This window comes from Amblyomma maculatum, chromosome 1, assembly GCF_055883805.1.
Source record: "Amblyomma maculatum isolate TAMU_Amacu chromosome 1, ASM5588380v1, whole genome shotgun sequence".
Classification (NCBI taxonomy): Eukaryota; Metazoa; Arthropoda; class Arachnida; order Ixodida; family Ixodidae; genus Amblyomma; species Amblyomma maculatum.
This window is the reverse complement of record NC_139344.1, coordinates 451,997,452-452,025,193: the sequence shown is the minus strand read 5'-3', so window position 1 is coordinate 452,025,193 and position 27,742 is coordinate 451,997,452. Positions and strand designations below refer to the sequence as shown.

General features: G+C 45.9%; 1 protein-coding gene across 1 annotated transcript; it reads right to left on the bottom strand.

Annotated features, from left to right (window-relative positions):
* Window positions 1-10,425: 10,425 nt before the first annotated feature.
* On the bottom strand, window positions 10,426-27,066 carry LOC146209660 (uncharacterized). The gene is made up of 6 exons (XM_084580801.1): window positions 26,943-27,066; window positions 19,909-20,049; window positions 17,436-17,570; window positions 16,285-16,352; window positions 11,654-11,774; window positions 10,426-10,431 (listed from the first exon to the last, which is right to left on the bottom strand). The coding sequence occupies exons 2-6, from the start codon at window positions 20,041-20,043 to the stop codon at window positions 10,426-10,428; spliced, it is 465 nt and encodes a 154-aa protein (XP_084436927.1). The 5' UTR covers window positions 20,044-20,049; window positions 26,943-27,066.
* Between the last annotated feature and the right edge of the window lie 676 nt (window positions 27,067-27,742).

Sequence of the window (27,742 nt, the reverse complement as noted above, 5' to 3'; positions counted from 1 at the left end):
TTCTCTCCGCAACAAATGCTTTGACCATGCCCATTCCTATACTGTCTTTCTCTAGAATGTCGTCAACACAAGTTATTTCTCTGAACCGCTCTGCAAGCCTCCTAACTCTTACCATTACACACACCATTTTCCATTTCATTGTTTTTTGCCTTGTCTCTAAGCGAGCTAACTGCAGCGCTGGTTGGTTGTCAAACAAAATTACAGGGTATTAAGTGCAACACAGACACAAGCCGGAAAGAGGACACCATGGGCGCTTACTCGAACTGATTATTCAGGTGAAAGCAGTTCAAATATGTAGCCTTGTTTGGTTAAAGATGCAATGTGCCGTATTTATGGGGCACATTCAAGGCATGTTAAAGAACAACGCGAAATCTGTACGCGACATGAAAGGGCGCACAAAGATGAGCGTTCACTTTTTACCGTTTTAAATACGTATCATTACGTGTCTCATGCGGCCGTGTACGCAACGTGTGTAGAGAATGTCCGCAGTGTGGCTTATGTTGAGTAGTCACAAGTGTTACGTCATTAGATAGCCAATGTCGGGTATAACAGACCTCTCCTCTACTACGTCACAAATTACGTGTCGGAGGAGGGGCGAAGGGGGACGGCTTCTACGTGGCTTGGCCTGGTAGGTAAAAGATTCTGCTGCTCGTGGCCTGGTGCGGAGGAGTTCTCGTCTAAGGATAACTCGCAACGTTTTTCTCACTACCGTCAAGCTGTCGCTTGGTGTGATGGAATATTGGATCGAACATGACCAACGCCGTGTGTTTCTCGCATTCTAGAATTGGCCTAAATGCGTTTTTCAGCGACAAAATCATGCGCTGGCAGACCTCGATATTGTACTTGACAGTAATCACATTTTTGTGGTATACTTGTTAGTTCGCGGAGTTCTCGGAAACCGAACAAACACTTATTAACGAGCTGTATCGCCCTTCCGAAAGAATCATGCGGAATGCTGACCGATCGCGCTCTAAAATGCCCGAATGGCATGCGATTTTAGAAATTTTAGAGAGATGATGCCTTCAATATGCCTGCATTGATCCGTTTTTCAGGCTCCTTATGCCCTGTGCGTTTCAAGCGTTTAATGGACTTCAGGTCGTCCGCAACCGGCCATGCCAGTTTATGGAATAAAAATATTTGCATGCATGCTTGCGGAGACTCACATTATCAAGCTAAAAATTGTTATGGGTACGTTAATTAAGGAGTGCTTCACACTGTGCCGGATCTGAATGGCTGACGCACTATTTCAAGCAACAAGTGCACAGCAGCGGGCAGCAGACTTTCAGCGCGCCCCGTCGTCATTTGCCTCCCTGACGTAACATTGTTTGCAAACAGGGAGATGTCTATTGCTTTGGACTAATTGCAGGCTTAGTCAGTTAGCTTACATAGCTAATTGTTATTGAATTGAACTTTACGCTAAAAATTATTCGCATATGGTTCGACAGCCTACGTCAAGTTTAATTGCACTTAACTGTTTAAAAATATAATCGTGACAAAAAACAGACCTTTACTCTACAAAATTCTCTCGTACATCGCTACCATAGCTAACCGTGATAAGAACTGACCTTTACGCTACAAACTTTTTTCGTACACCGTTACGTAGCTAATCTAGTGTATGTGCGTTTAAGTAATCGGAAGTAATAATTTGTGCTAATTAGGTTACTGTAACTGAAATCTGGACATAACTCTAGTTTATATTAATGTACGATTGGACACCTCATCTCGAGTATTACTGCAGCGTGCAAGTGCTGGTATTGGTTGCATGTTAACGGTAAAATGGCAATAAAGATTATTTAGTTGCGATGGGTAATTGTAGTTAGTTACAGTATCATCATAGTAATTATATATTTCAGTAGTTTATATCAAGCATAACTGTACGACTCTAGTTGCAGGTTGAGTTCATAAGGGTAAATAAGTACACCATGACTTGCAATTTACTATTAGGCTAAAATGGGTCCATATATGATTATGAATGTCTCGAACAGTATAGCGATCGCGCTAACTTTTGTCTAAATCCTCACTATCGTGTATTCATCAGAATTATGATTATCGTATATTCTGCAACTATTTCTTTGCGACGAAGGGAGGACGTCGGCCAGAGTAAGAGCCAGCCTGAATAGCACTGCGGGCTTGACCAGTCTTTGCTTCTCATGAGTTCTCATAAGTGTCCTGTAAATGTCCACTTTCCGCATCGGGCTTCTGAGGGGTCTATTCTAAGGAAATCAGCTGTCTACTACATTGCAAATTTGTGAACATCCCGTTACATGTTTTTACGAAACTCGATGCTGTTTAATGCAAAAAGTGATTTTCTTGCTGACGGCTACAATGTACGAATGCATGTAGGTACGTGAATATCGGATGCGCACCTCGGTCAGGAACCAACGCTGTTCTACGTCCAGAGCAATCCACTCTGCAAGTGAATGAGCATGAACCCTCCAGGAGACTCATTTATTGTTCCGGGCGGTTTCCTTGCCGTTGCAAACGGTTGGACGAAGACGACGATTATCAAGCTCCCTAGCGAAGTGCATCTGATTGCGTACACCAAAGGAACAAAGTCCAGGTGCTTTGGAGTGCACGAAGGCGAGCCTTTAATTTTAAAAAAAAAAAATACTGTGCGTCGTGCAAGAGTGTCAAGTGCGTCATATGCTTCGAGCGGCAAAAGCACAGATACTACAGGTATGTATGCATCTAAACGAAATATGCATGATGAAAAGTACCTACTGGTGTTTTCACCCAGGCTGTAACGCACCAGTGAAAACTGCAATGAGGATTTGTTCGCTGCGTGATTGCTTTAGTTGCGCCGGGGCCTGAACGCGATGTATTTTGTCGTTTCTTTTCTTTATGTGCGAAAGGGCTAGGTAGCTTAGACATCACAGGCGGCTGTGTGCGCTACACCGTAATATTTAGCATGTTTTGTCGTGACTGCCACCTCACTAACGAGAAAAAAAAATGCAGCATTTTAATGCACTGCCGTTTGCGACCCTCATGACCAGCTCAACCACTCGGCTCGCGAACGGCGGTGCTTCACAACAAACGCCCAATTTTTTTCTTTTTAGTCAGGCGGCCGTCGCGATAAAACATGCTAAATATTACGGTCTATCGCACACAGCCAGCTATGATATCTGCGCTACCTGGCCCCTTCACAAATAAAGAAAACAAACGACGAAATACATCGCCATCAGAAGCGCCGAACAAATGCTCATTGCGGCTATCACTGGTGGGTTACAGGCTTGGTGGAAACTCTGGTAGATACTTTTCATCATTCACATTTCCTTTAGATGCATACATACCTGTAACGAAGTGTTTTCCGCACAGTCGAGAGTACGCAGTCGGTTGCTAAGGTCGGCCATTCACATCTTGACGCTTGGTGGCCCTAATTCAAACTTCACGTCGTTGTTGGCCGCGGCTCACCGAAGAAAACTTGAAACACCGCGTCTTGCATCTTGGCACGCTTAGCGAGTGGCAACCGTACACGGCAGATGTAGATGGCATTGCTTTGCCAAGCATGTGACGGTCACCATTCCGGCGAGTGCCGCCAGTCGCCGTGCACTGGCGGCGCCGAGAAACGCCGTCGACGCCGTTCAATGTCTTTCCATCGGTCGCCGCTACGACTTCGCGTAAGCGCAGAAAACTCGCGCAAAAGGCGGATTGCAGAGGTTTCAAGGACCGGCAGAAGCGAGTACACATTCGCCTTTACCTTGAAACCTTTGAGTTCCTCGTGTCTCCGGTCGCCTTTCAGCAGCCCGGAACCAACGCCAACATCACTATCCTACCTTCCAGAGGGACACACAAACCTGCATCCTAGTCCACAAAGAATACACAGCACAAGAGGTCATCCTTCCATCGATCCCCGAATACGCCTATGTCATGGTCACAGTCTTACCTTTGCAAAGGAAAGACCCCCCACTTCATGTGCTAAATATATAGTTCAGTTCAGTTCAGTCTTTCAATCGTGTCCGACTCTTCGTGACCCTATGGACCATGTCACGCCACGCTTCCCGGTCTCTCACTATCTTCCTAATATTACATACCTTCGTCTGCAGCGCCTCGAGGATGCCATCTAACCATCGCGTTCGCTGCCTACCCCTGCTCTGGCGGCCCTCAACCTTTCCCAATATCAAATCTTTCTCCAGCGACTTCTTTCTTCTTATGAGAGGACCAAAGTAGCTGAGCTTTAACTTTAGAATTTGGCCCTCCAATGAGCAGTCAGGGTTTATGGTCGGCAATATCGACTGATTTGATCTTCTGGTAGTCCAAGGGACTCTCATAAGTCTCCTCCAGCACCACAATTCAAACGCGTCAATTCTTCGGCGGTCAGCCTTCTTCACAGTCCAACTCTCGCATCCATACATCATAACTGGAAAAACGATAGCACAAGTTATACAGATCTTGGTTGGCAGACTAATGTATCTGCTTTTTACTAGGCGATCAAGGCTAATCATGGCTCTCTTTCCCAGAAGCAGGCGTCTCCTAATTTCATAGCGGCAGTCTCCTTCCGGGGTAATCTTGGAGCCCAAGAAGAGAAAGTCCGTCACAGCTTCCACTTCTTGCTCCTTGATGCTCCAGGACTTGATAGGGCAAGACTCCATGATCTTTGTCTTTTTAACGTTCAGCTTAAGCCCAAACTTCTTACTCTCTTCTTGTACGCGCATCAGGAGTCTCTTCAGTTCCACTTCACTTTCTGCTATTAAAGTGGTATCATCCGCATATCTAAGGTTGTTGATACGTTTTCCAGCAATCTTCACTCCAACTGAAGACTCGTCCAGACCGGCCTTTCTCATGATGCACTCAGCATATAGGTTAAATAGGCAGAACGGCAGTATGCAGCCTTGTCTCACTCCTTTCTCAATAGGAAAGCAATCAGTTAGACCAAGCTCAGCTCTGACAGTGGCCTCTTGCCCTTCATACAGGTTCCTGAGGAGACAGATGAGGTGAATTGGAACTCCCATCTCTTGGAGAGCTTGCCACAATTTGCTGTGATCTAGGCAGTCAAACGCTTTCGCATAATCGATAAAGCAGAAGTAGATGGGTTTCTGGAGCTCTCTTGCTTTTTCCATGATCCGGCGAAGGTTGGCAATGTGGTCTCTAGTTCCTCTGCCATTGGAAACCCATTTTGCACGTCCGGAAGCTCCCGATCCACATACTGCTGCAGCCTACCTTGGAGGATTTTCAACATCACCTTGCTAGCATGCGAAATAAGCGCGATCGTGCGGTAGTTGGAACAATCTTTGGCACTGCCTTTTTTTTGGAATGGGGATGTAAGCTGACCTCCTCCAATCCTGTGGCCACTGCAGTGTTGTCCAAATCTTCTGACATAATTTACGCAGAATGTTAACAGCGTCATGGTTAAGGTTTCGAAGCAACTCAGCTGGAATGCCATCAATTCCGCTAGCTTTGTTCTTAGCAAGGCTGGCTAAGACCCATTCAACTTCACTCTTCAGGATGCCCGGCTCGAGATCAGTAATCACAATCGTCTTATGTTGGGTTTGCATATCCGGGTCCTTCTTGTACAGTTCTGTGTATTCCTGCCACCTCTTCTTTGTCTCTGAGGCTTCAATGAGGTCCCTGCCTCGTTTGTCCTTTATCGTGTCCAGCTTAGCACAGAAGCTTCCTTTGATATCTTTGATTGTCTTGTACAGAGCTCTTGTGTTCCTTAATTGGCTGTTGTCCTCTACCGCTTGGCACTGTATGTTCAGGTATTCGGGCAGAGGCTCTTTATTTTTCTTTCCTTTTGCATGCCTCAGCATAGCATGTGTATGTTCAGGTAGGCATTATTATCTCTCCTTGCTATTTTATGAAAATCCGTATTGAGAACCTTGTATCTTTCTCTTTCCCCATAACTTTTGCCATCCTCCAATATATACTGTTCCCCCAAACCTAAAGATGAAACTTTTTCCAAGCTCTATACAAAAGCAATGCGCGTGGCTGGACGTGACCCCCTACTCATTGTAGGAGATTTGAATGATCCCTGTTGGCAATAGGGCTACCATACAGGGGAACCCCGCGGAAGAAAATTGGCGAAAGTAATTTCGAGTCACGGTCCTACCATATACACCGATCCGGCCAATCCTACTCGCATGGGCAACTCTGTAAGCATAGATACATGCCATGATTTGACTCTTACCCACAATATTCAGCATGCCGACTGGCTTAATACGCAAGACACCCTGGGTAGTGACCATTGTATTATTAAATCCACTATATACACACGGCCCCTTAAACACCCCAAACAACAAGCGCATATTCCCGATTGGACGAAGTTCCGCGCGACATTTCCCTCTGTCGACATTGCCCGCTAGGGATATCACGAGTGGGTGACCTCTCTAATGACAACCATCCGCCCTAACGAACAACGCCTCCAACTCAACTATTCCACCCCGGAAGTAGACAACCACCTTCTCTATCTTTGGAAGGCCCGTCGCAGTCTTACCAAACGATGGAAAAACAGAAACACAACCAGAAACTCAGACACCGCGTCGCTGAACTCACCCAAAAGGCTGCCGACTATGCCACTCAGTTAGCCGACACTAACTGGGTGGGTCGGTGTAACACTGCTGCGCGCCAGATGTGTTGTCGTAATACGTGGCGTTTGTTTCGTGCACTTATAGACGTCTCTCAAACACGTGCAGAAACGACGCGGCATCTCCACCGTGTCATCCATAACTTTCCCGGTACTACAACACAATTGGCCCGAACACTGTGTGACAGATATCTTTGTACCACAATAGCCCCTCGTCTTTCCCAATGCTCATACGCAGGCCAAGCAAATCTGGAGCTGGATGCCCCGTTCCAGCTCCATGATTTGAAGGAAGCCCTAGCCCAAATGAAGCATGGTACTGCACCAAGCCGGGACAAGGTTACTGTCAAACTTCTCGCGAACCTTCCGGATGCAGCGTACCATACCCTCCTTGAGTTTACCAACCAAATCTGGTTAGGAGAACTTCCTCTCCCCCAGGATTGGAAGACAACCCCAGTGACATTTATTCCTAAGGCAGGCAAGCCAATTGATGCGGAAAACCTGCGCCCTATCTCCCTCACATCTTGTGTCGATATATTCATGAAAACTATGGTGAGAGACAGGTTTCCACTTACCTCGAAACACATCACACTTTTGCGGACACTATGTTTGGTTTCCGACCACGGACATCCGCACAAGATATTCTTCTACAAATTCATCATGACCTATTGGAGCCTAAAGAACTCCCGCACAATGACAAGGTAGTCCTGGCCTTAGATTTGAAAGGAGGCTTTGATAACATCCAACATGATGTGATACGAAATCATCTCCAAGATATCAACTGCGGTAGAATACGTATCGATACATATAGCAATTTCTAAAGGGTCGACAAGCCTACATTTGAATTCAAGACACGGAACATGGGCGCTGTCCCTCCCCTCGGGACGAAACATCAATTCACCTTACGCTTCCTCCGGGTCCGATTAGATAGGCCAAGGAGATCCCCATCCTTGGTCTTTTTATTCACCAACAACGCAGACCGGACACAACACTAACGAAAGCTCGCATATATGGCGACCAGGGGGGCCGTATGGTCCACTGGGTCTCCAATAAGCGGGGGGGGGGGGGGGGGTTACGAAGTAAATATACCTTGCGGCTGGCACATGCATTTGTTACGAGTAGAATTTTCTACTGAACCCCCTACCTTCACATGCGCAAACATGACGAGGACCAACTCGAGGTCATACATCGCAAAGTTATCAAACGGGCTCTTGACCTCCTCATTGTCACATCCAACCAGCGGTTTTTGGAACTTGGGATGGTCAACCCCTATAGGGAACTCCGAGAGGCCCATCTTTTTAGCCAATACACGCGCCTAACGCAAACGCCACCCGGTCGCCGCATTCTTGACCGACTACACATCCAATGCACCACCACTTTTGAGGAACGGGTACGAGCGCCAGAACCCTGGAGATGCGCCCTCAGGGTCAGATCCATTCCCTGCAACATGTCACACTCTAATCTTAATGGCCGTCGCCAGGCGCGTGAGGAAGCACTTGAGCGGCAATATGGTAAACATGTATACTACGTGGACATCGCCGGTCCCTACCGTGAAAGGTGGTTCACAGCGGCAGTAGTCCACAACACCAACACAGCGGGAGGACTCACGTTCCAGGCCCACAACACAACATACGCGGAGAAAATTACGAATGCGCTCGCCCTCTCCCTCCAACATGTAAAACACATCATCACCGACTCCAAGGGGACCTATCGGAATTATGGGCTGGGTTGGATACCTCCTCTAGCCAAGCGCATTCTACAAAAATGCTGTCGGTCCAGCGACCCTCAAAATTGTAATCTCATCTGGGCTTCCGGCCATCAGGGACACCTGGACAATGCGTTAGCCAATAAGGCGGCACGCGCGCTCTCTCCCCGGGCACTCAAACTTACTAGGGAAGTCTACTCCGAGCCCACTCACTGTCTTGTTACATGCAAAGAAATTACTACATATTATAAGGACAGCCACCACCGCTTTCCGGAATCTTGTAAAGTCTCCGCAGAGCGGACAAAAGGCTGCTTCTCAAAATTTTTACGAAAACAATGCTGTGCCCGGCAGTTTTGAAGCACTTCAATACACTCTAATGGGGGCTGCAGCCTGTGTGGAACGAACTTCTCAGAAATTTTCCACCGGAGGGGCGTGCATCGAGGCACCCTATTAACCTAGAGTTACTATATAGGCTTAGCCAGAGTACCGCGTTCCCTTTCTATTACCGCCAAGCAACAGTGTAGTACTGTGAAGCCAACCCGACGGGCACCCGGCTCCATTGCATTATCCGTCATTGGTACGGCGTGCCGCGCTGTCTGAGAGCTGTCGCAACGGTGACTTATTTCGATTAAGACAGCCATAAAAATTCCTTCTGGACTGCTTTCCACTCTGGCTGCTTGGCTCTTGCAAAGTATGGCATTGCTGCACAGCTTGGCTCTTTATGCGGCACCTTCGCGCAGCTCTGGCAAAGCCTTACCTATGACGTCATCTGGCTGCCGGCCCGTAAAATAACGGGGGCTCAGTGGTCAAGACGCTCGCCTGGAGACCTCAAATAAAGGAGTTCGAACCCGTCTGGCTGCAATCTGCTGCTGTGTTTCTTTTAGAGCGCACCTCTTTGGCGCCCGTTCCTGTGTTTCTCGCCGTCGTAGTAGTCGCCGCTGTCCTTCGTAACCAGCTCCGCTGCCAAGGCAGCGCACGCTAATGCCGCCATCGTTCGCCTTTTCATGTACGCCCCCCCCCCCCTCCCTTTACCTCCGCGACGGCGACCGCATGTGTTCTCCGCTTGCTGTGCGCTGCTGCTGACACTTCACGCCGCTGCGTGTACTCCCCCCCCCCCTTCCCTTTTTTTTCTGCGTGGCGGCGACGATGTTCAGTTACCGAAGCGCCGGCTCGACTTCAGCGGATCACGGTGAGTGCATCCCAAACAGAAACGCAGAGCCGCGTTGACTTGACTTGCTACGGCTTGAGCGGTATCAGTCTGTCGCTGCTATCTCTTTGCCGCGGTACATTCTTCTGGGCCCACGCGATGCTTCCCGCCACCTCCTGATAGCTTAATTGCTCTTTTTATTTCTCCGCCCGCAAAGCTTCCTTCATGACAGTCAAGAACTTTTATGGGAGTGTTTCTTCAAGGAATGTTTGTGAAAAATAAAAAGAATTATACATATACGTCTTGCTCAAAATCTTTGTCTCCGTCTATCGAAAAGGTGAAACAGTTGATAAGCTGCGCTGAAAATTTCATTATGAAGTAATGTAATCGTCGGCAAATGTTTTTCAGTTGGAAAGCACTAAGGAGGACATGGTCAGTCAATGTATAGTCATATTCTCCATCACTCCTCCTTTGGCTGACGGTCTTTCAAGACCCGTAGGAAAGACTCGCTCCTTGAAGCCACTATACACGTGGCTATGACCTCATAAAACAGCTTAGCCAATCAGAGCTGCCGCATTAATAAGATCGGATGAGTGCTTACGCACTAACGCTTGTTAATAACTGGTACCTATTCCCTTGTGCTCTGGATAATGGGCATCTATCTTTGGTCTTTGAAAGGTTGCAGGGTGTTTGAACCTATGCCGGGTTATGTGCGTACTCTGAAACAAGTGGTCTAGTTGGCGCTGAACAAAAGTGTCAGTGGAAACTACTGATAGGATGTAACTTGAGCTCACCTGAAAAGTGGAATGCGAAGCAGCAACATACAGTTGTTGAGAAGGGTCGCGGCTCCCGACCAGAAATGCTCCCACCACGCGTCGCGTAATAGAGATATGTAGAATCGACGACCACTGCGACAGTCTGCTCTGTAAGAGTACATGATCGTCATACTTCAACTAGGAAGATCAACGTCACGCTTTAATTGGATGCACACCGCGATCATTCATAACTAGGTAATCAAACGTCGTGCCTTTCATAGATGGAGCTGTCATTCTTCGTTCAGTGCTGCAATATGTGCAGCACCAGGAATTTATCAGAGGGTTCACCGTCGCTTGGACATAAGTTGATGTGCTCATCAATGAATTCAGAATCCGTGCACTTATTGACACAAATTTCTACTCGGCTTTCGTGCGCACATTCATTAAAATTTTTTTTAGATTTAGATTAACGGTTATTTCCATAGAGGTAGAAACAAGTGTGGTTATTCCTGGCGACCTCTAATGGACTTGAAATTAACTCATATGCATGGTTAAATTTCCATTCTCCACAGGCGCTTACGTATTCTATTACCAGACAGAGCTTCTAGAAGGGCCTACCCCTCAGACAAGTTGTCCCAGTGCCACTAGAGAGCCGAAGGTCTACTCTGTTTACGAAATCTTTACCTCAGAGCACTCCTGCTACAGGGACATATTCCCGTGGGCTCCGGACTCCGGCTTACAAACCACACTCGTTCTTGTAGCTTAGAGGCTACTTGTTTAGTCGCCTCGCAACATTGAAACGCTGCTGTCTCAGCTTCAGCTGAGATGAACGTTCAAAACGCCTAGAAGCTCCAGACTCTGAACGTTCTGTGTTCGCACGCAGTTATGAAGCCCATGAACATGCTCCCCGCTGTAATATCACCTTCTCTTGTATCTTTCACCTGCCTAACAACTTACCGGGCCCAATATCAGGTGTTGTCTGGTATACCGTTTGCCTTTCTTCTACCGCTCTTCGTCTTTTCCGATCTTTCTTTCAGGGCATTGTTTCTATGTGATTTGCAGCAACGAGGACTACATCCATTGGTAACCCGCACGGTCCTCGCCTTTATCGAAGACAGCAAACTTGCAGCTAGTATATGCTCCTTCGTGATGCCTGGGCACTCCTATAATGTGCTAATCAATCAGTTTGCTTACAGCCAACCAGGTCGTTCTCGTCTTTCGTATGGCTGTTTCTACTAACAAAGTATAAAATATATGCGCACAATTGGAATCTTACCAGCATAAACTGAAAGGATGAGTAATTATAGACTATTTTGAAACGCAACTGGTAGACGAAAAGAATTAGCAAGTAGTTACATGAACCGAGCGGAAATTTATCACGTCGCCCTGGCTTTCTAAGTATCACAATTCCAAAACAAGCAAGTGTCTTTATTTTTTATTCGTAACTTTCCAGCTGCGCGCCATTTGATGCCTGTATGCGCAAAAGAATGGTTGAACTCATAATAGGTTTTGCAATGAGAGGAGAATACTTGCGCTCTTTTAATTAAATTTTCCGACTCTCTTTCGCTCTGCAAGCTGCACTGAAGGCGGGGAATCAGCCGTGGCAAGTCCTCCACATGAAACGTTTTTCGGGCTGAATTCCACAAATGCCTGTAAAAAGGAAACACCAGTAGAATTTAAGTTATAAGTGATTTTCAAGACCGTAAAGTGCATTTATGTACATACTCATGGACTGAATTAACCCCTCAAAATGTGGACCTATTCAGCTCCAGTTTCTCATTGTACGTGAAGTAACGATTCGGATTTAGTGGCTGCTGCAGAGACTGATTCTGTAACTTAAAATAATTATTCGAGAAGACTGGTTCTTTATTGAACATGTCGTATACGCTGATAACGACTATCCTTTCCTCCGTTTGGGTAAAAACATCTACTTTTTTAGTATGCTATTTCTAGGAAGGCATCTTGATATCACAATATACTTGTCTAGCCATGAATCTCCCATGAATTTGCAAATAATAACACGTAGTGGGTCGAGCACCTGGTTGATTTTCTGCTAGGATTTTTTTCATTGTGCTTTTCCTTTCTTTTTTCTTTCTATCCGTCCATCCGCCAAATTTGTTCTATTCTACGGCTGTTGCTTTTCGATATTTGCCTCGCACAAATATACCGCACTTTTGATGCCGTACATATTTTGTATAAATAAATATATACAAATAAAGATTCCAGCAACGAGAAGAGCCTTTTTTCGCCGGCCTCGTCATGCTTCTGTGTCTTCCTTTTCAAGCCTTTTTGAATCCCTCACTAGAAACCACTTCATTTATGAATCATATTGCCCAACTCCAAGGACCATATTTATGCGTATGAATAACGTCTTCGGGTAGTACTTTGCCCGGGAATTTACAGGAGAAATTACAGTTGCTCGCGAGCCTGCAATAGCTAGCCCCAACGCGTCGTTGAAGTTGACAGACTTTGACCACAAACCCGAATATCTTGCAGGCCTCAGCACTAATGAGGGATGGCTGGAGCAGTCCTACTAGAGTCGTCCTCTGTTGTAAGCGTTCGCATTAGATCGGATGGAAGACGTACACTGCAGGATAAGGTGCACAGACGAAAGCGCCGTGACTGCCTGTAGCCCCCCCCCCCTCCCCCTCCGTTGCGATAGATGATTGGATGTGTGCCACTAGGTCGTTGCAGACCTTGCTAGCCTACTTCTCAATGAAGAAGCAACGTGCACTTTCCTATAGCTAGCTGCCGCATGCAAAAAAGGATCTAACCGCTTTAACTTCAACATAATAAAATTACAGCCAATTTGCATATTTAATGAAATGAGAAGTAGGTACGTAGCACAGCAAAACAGATGCTCCAGAGTTTTGGCATCAACACATTCCGAGTTGTGAAAGAAGGTCTTCAGTACGAAGAAAGGTAATCATCCGAGAGCAGGAAATGCGCTTGAAGGCGAGCGCCAGTCAAGGCGCAGATGTAAGCACAAGCTGCTTCACGACGCGGCGAGCGGCTCGGAGCCGAGGGCCAGGCAGCACCGCGCGTACACGTCTGCTGTCCGTGAAGGCTGAGGAGTGACTGGTGTGAGCTGAGAGATGCCGAAGTTGAGCACGCACGAGGGACACACGACTGCTAATTGCTGAGTAACACACGCTTTTACAGCGCTGCCTGGTGACGGCCGTTACGTCCGCAACTGTGACACGCCCCACTCTCTCACTGGGTGCGCGGGCGTCCCCACCTTCACTTTCTTCTCTTCAAATTCACAGAGGGACGGACAGAGAGACTGAGAGAGCTGCTTCTTCTGTAGCTGTGCGGTTGCTCCGCCTCCCCAATGCTGAGCCGCGCGACGCCAACTTCTCTTTCTCAATTTAAAGTTCACGAAGAGAGAGAGTGAGCGGTTTCGGACACACATCGATGAAATCCCTAATTGCGGCTAATAGTGTTAGGCACGAAAACAAAATCACGTCGAATTTATTTTGAGTGCATTCGGCAAACAAGGGATTGAAAAGCGGCCAGGCGAAAGCCACGTCGCAAGGACTGCCGGAAGCAACAGGATTTCGCACGCGGCAAGCAGCACTTCCAATTGGCGGCCACATCGTAATTATAGTCTAGACCCAAGTCAACCCTCTGCAGGCATAATAGAATTTTCACATAATTCTACTTCGGTAGGAGTGCAGGTGGGGCTAGTGAAGATGCTGGCGTATATAGTTTGTGTGAAACCAGAGCACGGGAAGACACCACCCTAAAAAAGGGCCAACCATCACCCACCTTCTCTCTCCAGAAGGCTTCCACCCAGCAGCCAGGGCAGCAGCGTAACAATTAAAATGATGACGGGAAATCGAATTCAATGCCTGAGTTAAAAAGCAAGATGCACTCCAAAAGCGCCCCCTACCACCCTCATCTTCCAACAAGCCTTCGCACTCCAAAAGCGCAAACCACCCGGCGTCTGGAATCTTAACCCTATAGTAAAATAGTGAGAATCGAGGGGGAACTGAGAGGCTATCTCAGTTCCCAGTGTAATGCACTACCAGCCCATTTATTCTTGGTTGTTTTGATCAGTCGTACTATTAATAAATAAGTTTTAAATACGAAAGGCCAATACAAGCGCACTAAAACTCTTCGTAAAATGCAAGTCGCGGAAGACACATGCAAGCATTCTTTGTGTTCCGCTGAGTCGGTGCGGAAATGCCACGGAAAAAAGTTCGCTATCGATAAAAGATCTTGGCAACCAAGTGCGACCGTAGAACTCTAGTGCAATAACATTAGGACTATTATCGGCAACAAAACTTGAAGTTGGGCTAGATGGTGCATTGCAACTTGACTGAAGATAGCCCACAGGAAGACACACACAAGAGAAGAAGACACAGGACACGCGCTAACTCTCATCTGGTTTATTTGCAGCAATACAGCAAATATATGCTGAAAAGGGGTCATGCGCAGTACATAACAATAACATAAAGACAGAATCAAAATAAGGAATATTACAAAACATGGTCAAGGAATATCACAAAACACGATCAAGAAAACTGATCTCTGCCTTCCAGAGCCGCACCGACATATCGCTGACACACCTATCTCCCCTTTTCCCGATATGGAATGCCTCCAAAAGCTCACGCGCTGTCTTATCACGGCCTCTGCCCAGAATCTTAATGTCAGCCAGTCGCGGCTCGCACGCAGTGCAGTTCGCGCAATGCGCTACCAAATTTGTCCCTCCACTCCTTAAAGCCCGCAAATGATCCCCTGCTCGATCATTAATACAGCGCCCGGTCTGGCCAATGTATAGGCCTTCCCACAGGTCAGCGGGATCTCATATACGACCCCCATGCAGCAGTCGACAAACCGCTTAGCATGTTTTTTTTTTCTCACAACCGCTCGGTTTTCCAACACGCGAAATGCGTGAGCACAGCTCTGCCATCTTCTTCGGAGCGGAGAACACCACCGGCACGCCATGTCTGTTCGCCACTTTCTTCACGTGGTGCGCAACCTTATGCATATACGGTACCACAACAGGTTGAGCCGTATTTCTCACCGGAGCAGTTTTTTTCCCAAACATGGATCGCTTGGTTTTCTGGAGCAGGGCTTCCGTCACTGACATAATGACCGCGCAAGGGTAACCAGCAGACAGCAACCGCAGTATTTGCCTATTAAAATTCGACTGCACAGCATGCGGGCACGACTTCGTGAAGGCAGACCCTAAAACTGTTAAAAGAGCTATCGTTAGCCAATGCTTAGGGTCTGCCCTCACGAAGTCGGGCCCGCATGCTGTACAGTCGAGTTTTAGTAGGCGAATAAAGCGGTTGCTGTCTGCTGGTTACCCCTGCGCGGTCATTATGTCAGTGACAGAAGCCCCGCTCCAGAAAACCAAGCGAGCCATGTTTGGGAAAAAAACTGCTCCGGTGAGAAAAACTGCTCCGGTGCTCACGCATTTCGCGTGTTGGAAAACCGAGCGGTTGTGAGAAAAAAAACATGCTAAGCGGTTTGTCGACTGCTGCATGGGGGTCGTATATGAGATCCTGCTGACCTGTGGGAAGGCCTACATTGGCCAGACCGGGCGCTGTATTAATGATCGACCAGGGGATCATTTGCGGGCTTTAAGGAGTGGAGGGACAAATTTGGCAGTGCATTGCGCGAACTGCACTGCGTGCGAGCCGCGACTGGCTGACATTAAGATTCTGGGCAGAGGCCGTGATAAGATCTGGCTGACATTAAGATTCTGGGCAGAGGCCGTGATAAGACAGCGCGTGAGCTTTTGGAGGCATTTCATATCGGGAAAAGGGGAGATAGGTGCATCAGCGATACGTCGGTGCGGCTCTGGAAGGCAGAGATCAGTTTTCTTGATCGTGTTTTGTGATATTCCTTGATCATGCTTTATAATATTCCTTATTTTGACTCTGTCTTTACGTTATTGTTATGTACTGCGCACGACCCCTTTTTAGCATATATTTGCTGTTATTGCTGCAAATAAACCAGATGAGAGTTAGCGCGTGTCCTGTGTCTTCTTCTCTTGTGTGTGTCTTCCTGTGCGCTTTATCTTCAGTCAAGTTATTATAGGCACATGTAGTACGTGCGTTCTGTACGTGAACGGAAAAGGTATTTTGTGTTAATACATCGCATTTCCAACCAGAATTGTGTGCGCATAAAGTATTTTGAAGATACTTACTTGTAAATGACTGTAACGGAAACTCTTCCAAAAAAGGAGCAATCATCAATTTCAAGGCCAACTGCGTGCTGCAATTTTAAGCTATTATTAGAAACAATTGGCCGTTCAGTAAGCCTCAAATACAGCAATATAAGTTACAACGTGAGAGCAGTGTTCTATTTAGTGAACAGAATCAATTACTGCTAACTTGCTGTTAAAACTTTCTGACAAAGTAAAACTATTTCAGTGGTCGATGAGGGCAGAGCTTTAAATGTCCCAATAATTTTTAAACTTCATATTGTTGGAAGTATACGGGGAATTCTAGAATGTGAAACTAGTCATTAAAAAACTTCGGGTCATGAGGAAAGCTAGGGAGTAAACTAAAAATAGACGAAGATGCCTATTGCAAACAGAAGTATAAAAAATCTGAAGGCTGCATGTTTCCAACGTACTAAACTAGACCTTTCGTTAAAGGGCCACTGTCCAGGGAAGGCCCTTTTAAGAAAAAGGAGCCCAGTGTTTCGATCAGATACCGGAGATAGTCTGTGCAAAATTCTACAGCGACACGCGCGCCGCAAAGCATCGAAAATACAATTCAAAGCTCCCTCATGCTCTCCTTTGAGAAGCCAGCTTCACCGCTTCCTGAGCTGGCCCGACGGGCCCCGATAATGACGTACGTACCGGGAACGACGTCCATTGGTCCGTCTCGCTGACTGACGGGAGAAGGATGGGTGTCTACCGCTCGCAGCACGCTTTTCCCTCGCCACGGCCAGACTGAATCCAGCGGCGCGCGCTCCCTCGACCGTTTATTTTTTCGCGCTCGCGGAGAGCCACGCCCCACCTCCAGCCAAACGCGGAGGAGGAAGGGGAATTTGTATTGCGGAGGCTAGACGACCTCGGGCAGGAGAGTGAAAAACTTTTGCGAGGGAACGGAAGGAGAGAGGCAGGATAGAATCGGGTGATTGCGGTGGCTGTAACTGCGTTATTAGTTACTCTTTTCAAAAACATTTTGCGGCCTTGCGTTCCAGGGGCGAAGTCTCAGTCACCGGGGAAGAAAATATTTTCGACCGGAGGGTGGACAGTGGACCTTTAAGTACAAGCGCACACAGCAGAGAACTAGATTTCGGCACCATTCCCAGCATAATATGTGCGGATAAATCTTGAATACATACCTGCTCCTTTCCTGTTCGTTCACTAGGCCGGTAGGCTAGGCCAGCGAAGATAAAATTTCCAAACGAAAGAAATGTGCAAGCCACCAACATTTTAATCCCTCTCAGCGAATAGTAGCGGTGAAGCAGGCCACATTCCTAGAAGGCACAAAACAACGAGAGATATTGATGAATAATATTTATCGCGCTATCGCGTTTCTTTCTGTTTCCTGCATGCCGCTGGGAAAAGATTAGAAAAGGCCACGGGGTACCGCCTACTTTCCTGTATGAGAGCAAGGTGTGAATTGATAAGCGACGTAAGCGAAATGAATTGATCAACCACTGCCGGCTTAAACTGGACTCCACATGTTCGAAGCAAACCAACAAGCCATTAAGTGAACAAGTTATTCTTTCTTAAAAGGGCCCATTGTGATTCCACAACTGATACAAAACTTCTTGCTTACGCCACTTTTATCCGCCCGGTCTTAGAATACGCTGACATAGCTTGGTTCCCTCACACTAAAACAACATTAAAAAGCTTCAAATGGTGCAAAAGAAAGCTGTGCGCTTTATTTTCAATCGCTATGGCCGCATGTATTCACCTACAGACGCGCGGCAGGGCCTCACACGCTGTCCAGCCGGGCTAAATTACACCGTCTAGGGTTTTTGTATCTACCACTAGGTCAGTACCGCAATAACGGTGACTCCCACAGACTTTGTTCATATTTCTAACACTCGAGGAACACGTCACAAGCATACGCTTACCCTTGAAGAACGTTTTTGTCACAATATTACCTTCCGATATTTCTTTTTACCACTAGTTGTCCGAGATTGAAACGCCTTGCATGCATCAATCTATCCAGCCATAGACGAATTTATTAGGCTGGCTGAGAGCTTCGTGCTTTCTATCATCTTGTCATAACCGTGTTAACAGTCGTATAATCTAGTGTATTAGTTGTAATAGGAGTGTCCTCCTCAATTTCATTATATGATTGTTTTACTTATTTCGTGTTACCATGTGTGTTGCGTGTTTTGTTTCTTGTTGGTAGGTACAGAACTTTTACACCCTCCCTCTGTTTCAACCTGAACGCACGAGCGTCGACTGCCGAGGCGATAAGCGCCGTACGACGGAACACAGCGGCGGAATGAGCGAGAATATGCGCGTGCGCGCTATGAGCACTCCAGTGCAGCTGTCCTCTGCCAGGCTGTTACGGGAACCGGATCCAATCCCACCTGCTTTTTGTGCGTTATCCTACTTCTTTCCGTTTTCTGCTTGCCTCTGGGAAAAGATTAGAAAAGGCCACGTGGTACCGCCTGCTTTCCTGTATGAGAGGAAGGTGGGAATTGATAAGCGAAGAACCTTTAATTTGCCACAGGAAAGTGCTACATGATCCATAGCAAAAAGAAACAAAATGCTGATACGTATGTAGTTTATCAGTGGTCGTTTATCGCATTCCATCCAGCGCTACCTCATGACCGCTTATTTAAACTTCATGGAAGTGTTCAGAAAAGAAAAAGGATAATGACGATAACGGTGCTCAAAAAAATCAGGGATGAGGTCCCGTTCCCAGAACAGCCTGGTAGAGGACAGCAACACTGAAGTGCTCATTGCGCGCATGCGCGCATTCTCGCTCATTTCGGCGCTTGGCCTTGTCATACGGCGCTTATCGACTCAACGGTGGACGCTCATGCGTTCAGGTTAAAAAAGTGGGAGGGTGTTCTTATATTTATATTTATATGCTTTGCCCACTCTTGTAAAAAAATATAAAAAGGCATTGACAGTATTTCGAAATTAAATAAGTAGTATATAGGTTTTCCTATGGCAAATTTAAAGACAGAATGCATTGTTACAATGAAAATATTATGAATGTATTCCTGTCAGAGCAAGCTATTTTTCTGACAATATCTAGGAAGACGAAGTCACAGGATTATAATTTTTCGCCTCGGCGTAAAGTCATAATGGTCAGGCTTGACGTAATGGGAAAACAGCCATAGTATGCTACGTCATGGAACATCCCATTACATGGGGACACGTTGAACATGATGCCGATCAGTTATTAGCCAAATTTTAGCACTGCTTCGTAGATGCTGACTGAACATAAAATCGTATGCATCCTTTAGTTTCTATAACGTTTCTATTTCAACATGAAATCGTCGTCCATATTGGAAACTGGTAGTCTCTAAATGGAAGCCATGCGAGACCTCCGTAAACGGGAACAAAAGCGGCTCCACCATTGGACAGAATTGAAAATCTACTACAGATTTAACGTTGCAAGCAGTTATATGGCTTCCACATCACAACACCTGTGAGACAGTAGGAATGCATGCGGAGGTGTTGATCACGCCCATTGGATAACGAATTCTAATTTTATTCAAGGAGCACATATTCACATCGTCATTATTTTAATACTTCTATTAAATCTGGGCTAAATCGAACTCTAAAAATACCGAGCTCGAATAAACAACGCACATGCATTGAGCGAAGGGGAAGCCATACCTCGTCGCAGTTCAATGCTTCGGTTGCAGAAACCAAGTCGCTGACCAGAGCAGTAAATATTACGGCATGAACAGTGCAGGATATTCCTGGCGTACAGGCTCCTCTCTGCCGCCGCACGAAGGCCAAAACGCACATGAACACCTAGAACAGAATAAGAGCGGATGGAATTATTAAAAACGAACCGCCTTCATGTTTTCTTTCATAGGTCGTGTCTTTTATTAGGTACCTCGGTGATCAGAGCGCCGCATTCTCAGACAATATATTGTGATAAACCACCCAGGGCCAAATGTCTTAACTGTAAGAACCTTGTAATATACTTAAACCCGTCTTTTGTTGAATTTCAATACTCTTAGGGGGCGATGAGGAGAGAACGTTCACTATCTGCAGCGCATGCTGCTGTCACTGCAGAACCTGGCTTCTCCTAAGCTGGGACCTCATGGCTATACGTGTCGTGAGCGGTTCTCGGGAGTCGAATCGCTTCCCGTCCGGTAAGAAACTTGATGAAGCTGGCGCAACTGAGGAGTAACGGAGGAGAGAAAGTGAACAAAACATTCCTACTTTTCGGACACCATTGCCTTAATTGCACTCACCTTGACGACGAGAAGGGAGGCTTCTGTTAGAATTCACTTGAGAGAAGATAACTAATAATTTTTTCTCGAGATGTAAGTATTTTACGCGGCGCTTGCGATAATAACCCATATTTCCGCCCACCCACACACATATCATTACGGGGACAATACCAGTGCCATCTTAGAAAATGACGTTGTGGTATGAGCAAAGCCCGTGTAAGTGTGGTAGATTAACATGGCTTTAGAATAATGTAGTCTTTAGGATAACATAGTTCCTTGGTCATACATTCTTATTTTATGAACACTATAGGGCATCTAAGGGGGTGAGGAGGGTTTTTGTAAAGATTTTCTTGATATCATGGGGAATTTACCTCGTATATTCGCAAGCAGTGCTTCATGAACGAGCTGTCCGCCACGGTGTTACCTAAGACACCCAAATGTGAGGACTCGCACTGGAAACCAATGTTCCCATTTTTCGGTCCCGGTTCTACAGAATACATTAATGTTCACAGATTGAGAGGAGACAGTTAAGTCCTCAACTGTCGCCACTGAGACAAGAGTGAACAAGAACGACAAGAATGTGCAAGCGCCTAATTGACGAACACATTGCCGCTAATGGCTATCTTCAATCCGGCATTACGTCCTCCTACGACTGCACAGAGGACAAAATTCAAATTTTTGTGCAAAAAAGAATGACCATATACCTTGTGAATCTTGTACCAAATCTTGTACTAAGCGAATCTTGTACAAAGAGTAGGATCTGTCGAGCGATCAAAGCTCACTGCTGGTGTTGGTAGCCACTCAACTTAAGACACGTTTAATCGGCCCTTTGTGACCTGCGAAATATCCTAATATTTTCTCGGTGCATTGAGTAGATCAACCACTTCGGCACTTCAGGATTAAAGTGTGATAAGGGAGAGGACTATGGATAACCTATCCATAAGTGAAACTTCGCTGTACATCATTTCCAGTGTTTATTGTAACCCTTAGCCGCATTAAGTGCGAACGATCTGTGATGAAGGAATAAATAAATCGTAAAAATAGTCCTTGACATTCATGCATTAGGGCGTATTGAAACATGTCTCCAAATTTCGTCATCATTACGAATAGTACGTCACTGATGATGCTCCCGCGTTGTGATTTCGCAGGGAATGGAAATTAGGGAGGAGGTTTTCTTAGTTTACAACACGATGGAGTTGGGCAGTTGAGGTTAGAGAGAAGTGCTTGTACTTCTTGGAAGTCATCAGCCTGAAAACAGAACGGCAACATTTCGTGTAGATGCCTTCAGAAGTACAAAAGGATGGGTTCTCGTGTGTAACGCCCAAAAGCGACTGTGGCTATCAGGGGCACCATAGCACTAGTTAATGTTGAGCACTTGAAGATCTTTTCCACACACTGACATCGCCCACTAGGCGTCCGCGTTGCGTTTTACCCTGATAGATACGCAGCCACCTCGAACGGATATACAACTTTCCCGAACATTTCATCCCATAAGAATCCAGCACCAGGAAGAAGGAAATCGTGCATCCGTCGCAAAACCGGCGGGTACCTGGCGGCACCAAACATTGAACCTCGTTGTTCACGAATGCGACGTGTATGCATGGCTTGAAGACGATCGCTTCGGTTTAGAAAAGGAGCCACATATGGGCTTCTGCCGCACGAAGCGAGCGTTTGTGAGACAGCGAAAATAATTGCTCGTCCTCATCTGAGCTCTCTAATGATCAAACAGGATTGAATAAATTGGAGTATTGTTCTTACATAAGCAAAGTACGATGATATTCTGAAGACTGGGAACCGTCAGGACCAGAACCTTAAGGGACCAACTTGTCCACCAAAACGTTTTACTTCAGTGGTATCTTCCATTCAGCAGATCCAATTACAGAGACCATAATGTCAGCTACCTCATTTGCAAAAACAATTGCACTCACCAGATACTCATGTCCATTCACTCTCACCTCGCTATTAAAAATTTACTGCTTACGTTTCAGCCTTCATTTTAAAAACATTATTTGGAACGCTTCCATCTCGCGTACCTCTGCATCCATGTAATGTTATCCAAAGGTCTTGAGAGCGAACATTGACTGTGCTTTTCTTGGATGTACTCTCTTCACTTTTTTTAAACCAAAGCTTCAATACGGTAGGTAGATTGAGCCGTCAGGTATGCACGCTTTTCATCTTGAGGGAGATTTCGTGGTACAAATTCTGTGCTAAACATGGTCGTTGCCATGTGACTAAGGCATAGTCACGTAGGTCACCTAGTAGTCCGTGACCTGGTGATCGTCATGTTACTTTGGGCATAGTTACGTAGGCTATCAAGTGTTCGTGACCACCGTCAAGCTCATGTTCAAGGTCACGTGACCTGTCATCGCGATGAAAATTTAGAGGTCAGGCTTCTCTGTTAAGCCTGGTAGTCGTAATGTTACTTTGGGGCATAGTCACATAGGCCACCAAGTGGTCCTTGACCTCTGTAAAAGACAAGGTCACACGATTTAGGGGTAAACTTCTCTGTTAAGCCTGGTGGTCGTCGTGTGACTTTGGTGCCTAATCAGGTAGGAAACCAAGTGGCGCGTGACCACTGTCAAGGTCACGTGAGCTGACACCAGTGTGTCGTGGAAAAAAGGCACTATGTTACGCGTATGAATAAATAAGAGCACCCGGGCGCCTATCTAGCTTACAGCCCTGCGCAAGATGGAGGACGAATACCCTGCTATAGTAGCACGTCGGAACACGAAGGAACTTCAGAATGGGGCCCTTAAAAGGCGGCGTGTGGAAGAGACCCGTGAAGAACTGGCTCTACATTTGAAGAGACGCACGTACAATCTTTAATCCAAGCTTGGCAATGAGTGTAGTCCTGTACATGATGCTTTCGCTTCCCTCCAGTGTTAATCAAATTTAAACCACTAGGTATTTTTCCCATCTTCCATCTTCAGTGTTTCAAATATTTTACTTTTTACTCTGGCGCAAACCAGTCATTTGTAGTGTTATTGTAATTGCTTCACATCTTTTACTCTGTTTCGTTATTTGAACGTAATGCATATAATGGTGTAATTTTTCCTTCTTTTGTTTCCTTTCTTAAAAAAAAAAACATTGTCCTTAGCATGTGCTTTATCCTGTAATGACGCTGATGTAAACAGGGATGTGGCACGTTTCTGGGGCAACATTCGGGCTCGCTTTTTCATCGCATCGCAAGCATGGTGTTCATCATGCTGAATAAAGGAATAAACGCCCACGGCTGAGTAGTCGAGCGCCTTAAACACAGAGCCTCCGAGGCAGGGCACAGCAATGGGCTGCGAAAAAGGGCTCCACGCCAACACTAAAGGCAGAGTAATCACTGTCCTGGCATTATTAGTATGACTTATTAAAGCTACAAACGATAACTCATGTACGGTTTAAAGAAGAAAACTTTGCTGACCTCGCAGAGCCAAGGTCATCGATGCCAACAATATGGCCTCAGGTGCGGCGTGAGAAGCCGGCGCCGTGCTTCTTGTTCATAGCATGGACGGTGCGCGGAGCCGGTGTCGATCGCTTCTCCAGCTGCTGCTGCTTCCTTCTTCCACTTCGCACTTCCCTTGCTGCCGCTTCTTACACAACTGTCAAGTTTTATTCGCACTTATCACGTCTATACAGATGGCTTGGTAACCCCTACTAGTTCTGCCTGCGCTGTCGTCGCTCCTGCTAGACGAGCAAACATTTACCGTCAATTTCTGCATGAAACTACCTCTACTGGAGCAGATGTGGCTGTACTTCGTGCTGCTGTACAGTATATGTCCGAAGAAACTTCCGAAAATGGGCAGTCTTCTGTAATTCTAAACCTACCCTACAATGTCTTCAAACAGTCTTGAGCCATAGTGACCATGAGCAACTTGTAGCAGAAGTGCGACATCTGCACCATAAGGCATTACAAGAGGATCCCGAAATCATCAAGCAGTAGCTACCAGGACAAAATAGAATTGTTGGCAACGACTTAGCTGACGATGCTGCTCGACCGCCTCACGATACAACCACCATTGTTCAGATACCATTGGCAAGAGCCAACGCTGCAAGGTACCTGCGACTGCTCACCCGAAACGTGACTAGACAATCAAGGACTACGCCTGGAGGCTGGACATCCCCTTGCACCTTTTTGACAAATTACATCGACTGCAGATACCTTTGGCCTCTACCTCTGTGATGCTAAAAGGTCATGTCGGGTGTGGCTAGGAGTGCCGTTTACAAACGCCTATTCCCATCTCATTGAAATGGCAGATTTTTCAACGAGAGCAGATGAAACGATTGCGCACATAATGTGTGGCCTCTCATTTTGAGCGTGAGCGTGTCTTCATGGCTGCTACACTCCGCCGCTTGGAATCTCGCCCTCTTACAGAGGCTGAGATCCTTTGCCCTTGGACAAAACCTTCATCGGAAAGCAAGGCAGTGAAGGCGCTCCTCAATCTTTTAAAGGACTCGGAATTGAGTTGTAGACTTGTGCACGCTCTCTACCTGTGACAGACTACTTCGCTTGGTGGTATTTTTTTGTCCTTTTTCTCTCTTTGTTCCCCTTCTCGTGCGTAGGGTAGCCTGGCCTACTGAGAATCGCCCAGTTAACCTCCCTGCCTTAATATTTTACTATTTCTCGCAATCTCTCTCTACATATTTCCACAATTATAGAATATTGCCTCACACAATGCCAATCACAAAGTGTTCCAGGCGCCTGCCTCTCCTTTCCCTCCACCGTCACCGCGGTCCATCTGGCTCGCCTCTCGAAATATCCTCCTTCAAAATTTCCGTCGACTCAATCCTTTCGCTTGGACTATTTTCTGGCCCCCTTGAGGTTTGCAGACCACCATGGAAAAGTGGCGTACTGGAACCAGTGATTCGGCTGCGTTTCTTTGAAGTTTGCCGACAGCCGTGGTGGAGATAAATATCCTCAAAAAATATCTGACCAGACCTAATCGAGCTTCCACTCTCTAAACTGAGTTCAGGACTTTGTGATTATCACCTTGGTTTAGCAATACAGAATACTCCAGAGTAACAAATGTTTCGCGTTCATAGCCGAGTTTGACCTAACTACGCCCTACCCATGTTTATATATATTCCTGTCGTTTACCCTTTCTTTTTCTGAATCCCCATTCTTTGGAGTAATTCTATGGTACTGAAAGTGCTCTGGTAACGGCTGCTGGTAGAGGCTGCTGCTGGTTATGGTGACTGAATAGTTCAATTTTTTCTTCAATACTTTGTTTTGCCGTTGCTAGTTTGTAGTGCTTTTAATTACAGATTTTGCTATTTATCTCCACTGTTGTCAATGAGCTACTCTCTGCGATCAACAATCCTCTTGACTTAGCATATGTTTTTCTATATGTCTTCAATTTTCACAATAAGGTTTCGTGACGTCCGATGCTCATGTCCCCTCTTGTGTGCTTTATACCATTCCCGTTAAGAAGTGGTTTTGGGCCTTTTGCAATTAAGAATTTATAATGATGACGAGTGGAAAGATTCGAAAACTGACCATCAGGACTAACTGATGAGCGTGAGTCTATGGATGTCAAAAACAAAATGACTCAAACCGAAATACAACGCAACCTCGCGGCCCTATTCGATCAAAGGCTTCATTTATTAAAGTTGCTTCTTAATGGCAACTAATGTCAATTTTACTTTGGAACACGATTCGATATTTTAGGCCTGTGAAATTCTATTAAGAAACTGCTTACCTTTTTAGTTAAGTATTAAACTATACAAAGTGCCCTTTTCTATTACGCGCATTCCCATGACTTTACATTTTTGCCTAGCATCTGTTATTCAATAATTCACTAGGTAACATGGGGCAGTTTCGTATATGACTACATGAGCACACTATGTATCCTCAGCTTTTGTTTTCACGGCCAACTTTGAGTACTCTCTTCGCAACTATGTTTAGGATGTGTATGATACAAAAAATAAAACAATTCAGTGGCCCACTCAAAGCTCGCAGATCTTTTGACGGCCTCCCCTGCCAAAAATTGCTAATGTTCGTAATAATAGTGGTACCTCCTCTCCCTTTAAGAAAATGTACACCACATGTCAAAGTGCTAAATGCCTTGATATATTCTTCGCTCTCAAAACAACTCTCACTTGTCGAAACTATGCTCAGTCTTGAGAGCATGCAATTCAGCCGTGGGGCAAGAATGAAGTCTTCTGATTCAACTTCTCATTGCTCTTGATTTTCACTTTTCTTAGCAAACTCCCATCCCTTGCCAAACACCATGTGCCTCTCTTAATGTAGTCAAGGGAGTACATCCCGCTAACTGCTCTTTAGTTAAACGTGAGCGGTGAACAAATCCGCTTGCTCAATCTTTTACTAAACGGGATATAATTCTCGTTGATCGAAAGCTAAATGCAAGTGAAAAGTTTCAGAATTATGAGCCCGTAACGTGAAAGCCTAGGACAGAACCGGTTACTCTGGGAAACCTGTAACTCGTTGTAAAGAAACACTCTCCTAAGGTAACTCACCGTAGCAATTAAAAACACCGCGCAGAAGAAGACGTCCCAGGGTTGCTTTGGGAAAGCACACAAGTGTTCCACTTGAAGGAGCCCGTACCCTTCGGCAAGGAAAGCAGCACACGTTGTGGCGCACGATATCTGGGATGTATTTTACAGAAAACACAATGAGAGATTCTAACGTTGTTGTTGGTCAATTTTGATGCTAACACTCAGAAACGATAAAGAAGCGAAAGCGGATATATCTAACCGTTAAAATAACTTAAATATCTCCACAAGACAGCAAAACTAGAAGGTTCACTCATCCCTTTTTGAGCACATAAGGGTGACGCTATCTGCAATCAGTTCAGCGAAATCTGTGAGTCTTAACGACCTTCACGTAGCCAGAGCTTTTTCAGGCATTTCAGCGACGCGATAGGGAAATGAAAAAAAAGAAAGGTGTTTGGGACGTGGCTTGGTTTCCGAGGGCCTGACATGATATCTTTAGGCGAACTCTACTTTTGCGTTGAAAGAACAATGTGCTCATTAACGGCAAAAGTTCTTTTTTCCAGTTCGCATTGCAGGTGGGGTGAGTTTAGCGGAAAAAGATCACATCATTACGGCGAAAGGCAGTGCAACGTGGTGTTCAAAACACATCATTAAAGTATTTATTTCCTGCACCTGGTGTGTAAGTTACCGTTTGCTTTCCAGCCATTTCAAAGCAATTATTCGCAATTCGATATCATTATGTTGTCATCCGCGTTCGATTTGACTCTGTTTAGAAGTGTTTTCGTTATTTTATAGCTTGTAACGCAACGGTGGGTGTCAGGGAA

What these genes read in the sequence shown, in the direction of transcription:
- LOC146209660 (XM_084580801.1), bottom strand. Translation starts at nt 20,043, where the DNA reads ATGTGCGTTTTGGCCTTCGTGCGGCGGCAGAGAGGAGCCTGTACGCCA. An exon ending in AAGCATTGAACTGCGACGAG is followed by an intron (nt 17,571 to 19,908) that starts GTATGGCTTCCC and finishes TGTGCCTTCTAG; the next exon opens with GAATGTGGCCTGCTTCACCG. An exon ending in TCCGTTACAGTCATTTACAA is followed by an intron (nt 11,775 to 16,284) that starts GTAAGTATCTTC and finishes TCCTTTTTACAG; the next exon opens with GCATTTGTGGAATTCAGCCC.